Here is a 6,940-nt window from a genome sequence, read left to right as displayed (position 1 = left end):
TGGAGAGGAACCTCATGCAGGAGAGCAGTGGGCTGCTGCCATCCCCCACCTCACAGGGCTTCCCAGTCCTGGGCAGAGCCCACGCCCCCTCTACTGGGCCAGCTTCCCCCCATAGCCCCAATGCCGCTGCCCCTCTGGCCGGCACTGGCTGTGGGCGATGCAGACCCTTGCCCCAGGATGGGGCAGGATGCATCCGCCCTACATGGGGTATCTGCCGCAGGCTGTAACCAGCCCCGTGATGACCAGACACCCCTTCTCTCTTCCCTGACCCACCATCTCCAGCCACCCCACATCACTGTGGTCCCCACGCCCCCAGCGCTCAGCCCCTGCCCCACACGGCCGTGCCCTCCCTCCTAGAGCATCTCCAACCAGCAGCAAGGGGAAAGGAAAAGCAGACAGCACACAGCTCCAGGGAGCATTTTTTAAAGCCTGTGCTGGTTCCAGCTCACCAGGCCAGGACACAGGTGCCCCACATTACAAGTTCACAGCTCCTGGACACATGGGGGTGATTCCTCGGTCTGCAGCTCCTCGCACAAGCACGGCAGCAGGAGTAAGTGGCTTCGGCAGCCTCTGGAGCTGGGGCTGCTAGAGACTTTCATAACCAGAGGAGTTTTTCTGGCAGCACGTGATTGTGAGCAGGCAGAAGATGAGGATGAGCATGATGGCCAGTAAAACTGTGGCTGCTATCCAGTTGCTTCTCCGGAGCCCTACGACTCTCTGAGGAGTCTCCGAGGGAATCGTGTTGGTGAGATTGAGCACGTAGCCCAGAGCCCAGCCCACATCTACCTTAGCGACCTGTGCAGACAGAGCAGGAAGAGGGATGTGAAAGCTGCAAAGTGCCATGTGAGCCGGAGAGCTGGAGAAGACCTTTGCTGTTGCACCCCCAGGTCCTGCTCCACAGCCACCGTATCTGTGCACACTTTGGGCTGCAGATACTCTGTTAGTGAGACAAGCTGGGGGAGAGCATAAATGGCCCAGGCCAGATGTCCCAGCAGATGCCTGTGAGCTGCCCTGGGCACGGGCAGTGGGCCATGCTGCCCCATTATCCCCTGATCCCCCATTCAGGCAGGGCAGGGGCAAGGGGCAAGGGGGGCACGAGCCATTTCATGGCACAAAGTGTGGAAGCTGGAGGCTGCTGGGCACTTTCCTACCTGCCGGACGAAGTGGATATTAGGCCACGTCGTGTGGTTGAATTTGTAGCCTTGGAGGAGAAGGGTGAGGGCGTAGGAGCTGGCTGCGCAGGCGTCACGGAGGTGGGTCCTGTTCATGGTGGGGAACTCGTTCTGCACCTGCAGAGGTGGAGGAGCAGCGGGGGGCTGCCAGCACGGAGCAGTGCTTGGTGCACCCACACTGCGGGGAGGAACCCCACTGGGTTCCCCACTCCCCAGCTGGGAGCAAAGACCCAGGAGTGCCTGGGCCTGGGGAGCAGGGAGGACCCGGGAGGCTGCAGGCTGCTCTCCCTGTCCAGAGACCTTTGTGCTCCTCCCAGCTCCCTCCAGCTGCCGTCTGCACAGCAGAGGATGGGCTGCAGATGAGCCCTCAGGCTGCCCAGCGCCCAGGTGGAACGTGGGCAGGGCTGGCATCTCCTAGGCCGGATCTCACCTTCCCCCAAGTGCTGGTGCAGAATTGCCAGATGGTGGCATTGACCGAGCTCAGGGACTGCCCTCCAGTCAGGTTCAGAAAGTGAAGGCTGTGATAAAGCCCCGAAAAGGCCTGTGGGTGAGTAAGACCAAAGGCGGCAGGTTAGTGAAGCACCCAGGCCCCTGCCAGCCCCCTGCCCCTCCCTCCGGGTGCTCTGCAGGGGTCCCTAAGGCCACCTCTCTGATCAGCACCGCAGAGTGATGCGCAACGACCCGTGGGGAGCGAGCCCTGGGACTGCTCCCCACACCGAAAGAGGTTGGTGCTGTGACAGGAGCCGTCAGGGGCTGTCTGGCACACTCGTGGGCGCCCTGCGTGTCTCTCTGCACCGGGCACGTCCCAGCTTTCAGGGCACCCGTTCTCCCTGGCACCAGTCAGATTTTCTCCTACAGCAGTTTTCCTGGGGTCTTCGCCAGCCCCAAAACCCCACACCCCCACCACAGCCACGGGGACGGAGGCTCCTTACAAAGAACTGGCCCCGCACGGGTGGCTGATAAACCCCGTTGAACCCGCATGTCCTGTTGGCCCCACAGCTGAAGTTGAAGAGTTTCAGGACGGCGGTGCTGCACGCTGCTGGGTCCCCTGTCCCCGTCACCGTGAGGACCTGTGCAGGGCTGGGTGTGCTTGGTGCATGGACACAGGGACTGTCGTAGAGGCTTGCCGTGGTGATGTTCTCCTGGTATCCCTTGGGGTAGCAGGGGTGTGAGATCTCCTGGGGAGACGCACTGCCCTGGAGAGAGCAGGAACTGTTAACATTGCCCTGGCGCTGAGGATGAGGATGGAAAGGAGAGAAACAGCCCCTAGACAGCACCTGTTCCCACACCCAGACACAGGACACGGGCATCCCACCAGCATGCTGGCCTCACCATCCATGAGGTCTCATCCATGGGGCTGAGGCACAGAATCGTGGGGACAAGCACGGCACAACCACGCTATGGTCAGGGATCAGCTACAGTGATGGTCGCATGGCCAGGGCCTTGGGAGTTTGCACCCTGTGCTGAGCGTGGACCCATTTCATCCCCACTCTTCCTTTCTAGTGTCACCAGACTCAGCGGGAGAGCCAAGGCTGAGAAGCCATTTGAGCAAAACCAAAATGGACACTCATTTCTCTCTGAAACACGCTCTGGATGTGGTGTTTTGCCCCTTCCAACCAGCATGAACCGGTGTTGAGCCTTCAACCCACAGCCAAGTGATGAACATGAGGGTCCCCCTGTGCAGCAACATCTCCCTTCACTCTCCCATGCCCAGCGCCTGCTGCTGAAGACCGGCCTGTTCAGATTTCTTCCCATAAAACGAACTTACTCATTACTAGACTGGTGCTAACAAATCCTGCTCCATCTTCCCCAACCTCCCAGCACCCAGCAGGTTCCCTCCTCCAGGGCTGGGTCCTTCCAGCCCCCTGTGACTGAGGCTGGGCTGACCCTCCATCAGGACAGGGATGGAGATCTGGTGGGCAAGATGGCCTTGGGACGGGAGCCCTGAGCACCTCCCATCCCAGCAGCACACAGTCAGGCATCCTGTTTTGGGGTGTCCATCTCCATCTCGGCTCAATCCTGCCCTGCTGTTGGGACACCCCTGGGATGGCTCCTGCCATGGTGGCCCTGTTGTATCCACCATCCTCAGTGGTGCTTGCACAAAGGCACCGAGCCCAGCGGCCGTCACACCCAGTGGGTGCAGTCTGCTCAGACCAGTGAGATCGGGGCTCAGGCTGCAGCGGAGGAGCACAAGGCTGGAGGTGGTTACCTGGTGTAAAGATGCCATCAGCATCTTCAGGGCTTGCTTCTGCCCGTAGCAGAGGTAGCTGTGGGTGTAAATGGAGTAGTTGGTCCCGTACAGCCTGAGGAGGGCTCTCGTGCTGCTGTCATCTATGGTGGTCCCAAGAAGGAATGTGATCTGGGCTGAAGCTCCGCCGAGGTCCAGAGCTCCAGCCGCATCCTCTGCCGGTGGGTGGGTCCACTGGCCTGTGAAGGAGCACTGCCCAGCACCTGGAGTTACCCACGGGGACCTGGCACAGGGCGACCACAGGCGAATCGGCTTCCCAGCCCAGACCGCAGCACGGCAGGGAGTGGGGAATCCCCTCTGCCCCCTCCCTGAGACCTCACCTTCACGAGGGTCCCCAGCAGGTAGTTGACGGTGATCCAGCCGAAGGAGCCCTCCTCTTTCCCCGTGAGGATCCGAGCTCCGCGGAAGTCCACAGGGTACTCGCCAATGGCCTTGGCAACCTCAGCAAAGACCTGCTGGGCCTTGGTGCTGTTCTGCTCCCTGCCCAGGGAAGGAGATAAACACCACGGGCTGGAGGAGGCAATGGCAGGGCCCCGTGCCCCAGCCCCCCGTGCCCCCAGCCCCCTGTGCCCCCAGTCCCCTGTCCCAGCCCCCTGCACTGGCCATGATGCAGAAACGTGTGGTGGGGAAGGGGTCAGAGGTGGCCGGCTCCGGGCAGTGCCGGTACCTCAGCAGTCGCATGCCCGCTGTGGCCCCCAGGTAGGTGGGGGTCTCCCGCTGCTGCTCTGCTGGGACGACCTTCATGGCCTTGTCCAGGCAGGGCTTCAGGCTGTCTCCAGCCCCAGCGGGGTCGTCTGCGTAGCTGGAGATGCCGGGTCCTGCAAGAGGGCACCCCATGATGGAGCGAGCTCTGTGCCGCCCAGGAGGGACAGAGCAGTGGGGGGTACATGTCCACCTGTTCCCCAGGCCCAGGAAGCTCTCTGGAGCCCCTTGGCAATACCCAGATGTCCCAGTCCCAGCCCAAATCTCTGCTGTGTTTGGTGCCATGCAGGTACCAAAAAGCGCAGTGAGAAACCGCATACAAAAACCCAGCAGAAACCCAGTAACGTTAAGGGACTTCAGCAGAGGTGTTTGGAGGCCCTGTGGGAATGAGAAGCTGCATGTTACGAAAGCAGCTGTGAAGAGATGTGGGAAGAAGAGCCAAGGAAGCTGTTGCACAGGAGAAGGAGCAAACTCTGCACATCCAGCATCCCAAGCTGTGAGTTTGTGCACAACCACCGGCTGCAAAGCTGGACTGGTGCCAGGAACCGTGCTAACGGGGTCAGTTTCCTTACCCACCTCTGGATCCCCCAATTACTGTAGGGCTCCCTAAGGTACAAACTCTCCCCCTTAACACTTTACTTTGGTTCTTCCACAAGGCTCAAAGACTCAGATCACCGATGATGCTGTGAGAGTCTGGGACAGCGATCCAGGAGGCTGGGAGAGAGGGACAGACACATCCCGGCACACTCACCGGACACGGTGCAGGCCTCCACCTGGGAGACAATGCCGGTGCCATTCTCCTTGTCCACGGGCCACCGGTAGATGTAGAGAGCCGTGTGTGTGGAGCCAGCGTCGAACACCAGACCGTACTGGGAGAGGCAGAGGGGACACAGGGTCACAGCACGCTCGAGGCTGCACCGAAGTGCCATGAGGGTTTCTGAGAGCTTCTGCTCTCACTTCCCATGCGTGAATGCGAGCAGCACAGGTTTGCACGTCCAACCTCCCTTTAGCAGCCCCACTCCACCTCTAAAGCCCCTGATTTAGCCGTTCAAGGGAGTTACAGCTCAGCAAGGGAAGATGTGCAGGGCAGCAGGGTGATTTGCAGAGCAGGGAGGCATCCAGCCATGTCCCAAAGGGCTCTCAGACCTTCAGGAGTGGCAAACCTCACAAACCCTGACTATTTTTTAACAGTCTGCAAAAGCCAGCAGAAAGCAACAGGAGAGAGAGGTGTAAACCCACCATGTGCTCTGGATGTCTGAAATCAGAGAAGAGAAAGTGTCTGGGGTGGAAGACAGAGCAACCCCAGGAGAATGGCTGCTCTTCTCTCTCCTTTCCTTAACAAGGAGCCAGGACCATGGTTTGGGGGGGTGGTTGATCTGCCCAGTGCTCCCTTGATCAGGTTAAGCCCTGAAAAGCTGTGCTGGTTATGGGAAGACTCGCAAGGCAGGGCTGATGGAGGGATGGGAGGTGGAAAGGGGCTGGTGGTCATTCCCGGGCTCCCCCAAGTTCCATCAGGCACCTACTTTGTTCCTTGTAGGAAGGGCAGCATCCTTCGCTGGGGTCAGGACCAGGAGGAAGACGGCCACCCCCAGCACTCCCAGCACGGCCACCGAGCTCCAGCCCAGCACCCTGAGCAGGTGCGTCTGCATCCCGGCACTGGGCTGTGGGGAGGGATGGTCTTCGTGAGGGCAGCCCCAACCCACCTGCCCCTCCCGGGGTCCACTTCTCCCGGCAGCTCGGGAACTGCACGTCCCCTAAACGACCCCCCGGGACACGGAGCAGCCGGGTGTGGAGACCACGAACCTGCCCCTTGGCCGGCAGCAGAGCAACGCCGTGGGCTGACCCTGGGTGCTTGCCCGCCGGCAGCTCCCTTCCCAGGAAAGGGCAGGGGCGAAGGGTCCCTCCTGCCCAGCCCTTGGGGAGGGGGTGGCCACGATCCCGGCTGGGTCCCACCATACCTGTGCCAGCAGCACCCCTCCGTCCTCAGGTGTAGGTGCCTGGAGCTGGCAGAGCCTGTGGCTGCCTCTGTCCCCCCGGGAATGGCCTCAGGGCAGCCCTGCCTGCCCCCAGCCCTGCCTGCACCCAGCCCCGCCGAGCAATGCAAAGCGAAAGTAAAGCCTGTGCTGGCCTCGGATGTCCGGGTTGGGTCCCCGGCCAGCCTGGGGCGGGAGCTTGGCGCTGCCTGCGGCACAGCACGGGGAGCGGGGACGCACGGCGGCAGCCGCTGCCTGCATTGGGGCAGCACCCCGGCCTGCCTGCACCTCTGCCTGCACCACCCCGGGGAATGGGACCCTGGCTGTGGGGACAGGGGTCACTGGCCATGGAGATGGGTCCCTGGCCATGGGACAGATAGGACCCTGGACATGGGGACAGGTGGATCCCTGGCTGTGAGGATGAGTCTCTGGCTGTGGGATCAGGTCCCTGACCAGGAGGACACGTCCTTGGCCATGGAGATAGGTGGCTCCCTGGCTGTGGGGATGGGTTCTTGGCCGTGGAGGTGGGTTCCCAGCCATGAGGAGGGGTCTCTGCCTGCCAGGTCCCTCCTGTTTCTATCCGGGGCCCCTGGCTCTGCCAGCCTGGCTTTGTCTGCAGTGGGGCAGCGTGGGGCACGGCAGAGCCAGGTGACAGCAGGCGTGCGGGGCAGCAGGCTTGGCCCATGCTTTACCTTGCAGTGTATTTATGCAGCAGGTCTGGGGCAGGGACGTCTGTGGGGCTCCCAGACCTCAGCTGCTGCCTCCATCCCGGGGCCAGCCCAACGCAGGCTCCCCGAGGGGCAGAAGCGTTGGCTGGGCTTGTCGTGAGTTTTGTGGGGGGCTGC

At 61.7% G+C, this 6,940-nt stretch overlaps 1 protein-coding gene across 1 annotated transcript; it reads right to left on the bottom strand.

Annotated features, from left to right (window-relative positions):
- Positions 1-403: 403 nt before the first annotated feature.
- LOC137670829 (ectonucleoside triphosphate diphosphohydrolase 8-like) lies at positions 404-6,195 on the bottom strand. The gene is made up of 10 exons (XM_068413936.1): positions 6,081-6,195; positions 5,646-5,783; positions 4,874-4,991; positions 4,088-4,238; positions 3,741-3,900; positions 3,382-3,612; positions 2,105-2,368; positions 1,603-1,713; positions 1,152-1,289; positions 404-795 (listed from the first exon to the last, which is right to left on the bottom strand). The coding sequence occupies exons 2-10, from the start codon at positions 5,769-5,771 to the stop codon at positions 586-588; spliced, it is 1,509 nt and encodes a 502-aa protein (XP_068270037.1). The 5' UTR covers positions 5,772-5,783; positions 6,081-6,195; the 3' UTR covers positions 404-585.
- Positions 6,196-6,940: the final 745 nt, after the last annotated feature.

Source organism: Nyctibius grandis, chromosome 16 (assembly GCF_013368605.1).
Source record: "Nyctibius grandis isolate bNycGra1 chromosome 16, bNycGra1.pri, whole genome shotgun sequence".
Classification (NCBI taxonomy): domain Eukaryota; kingdom Metazoa; phylum Chordata; class Aves; order Nyctibiiformes; family Nyctibiidae; genus Nyctibius; species Nyctibius grandis.
Note: the sequence above shows the minus strand (reverse complement) of the source record. Positions and strands in the feature narration are given on the sequence as shown.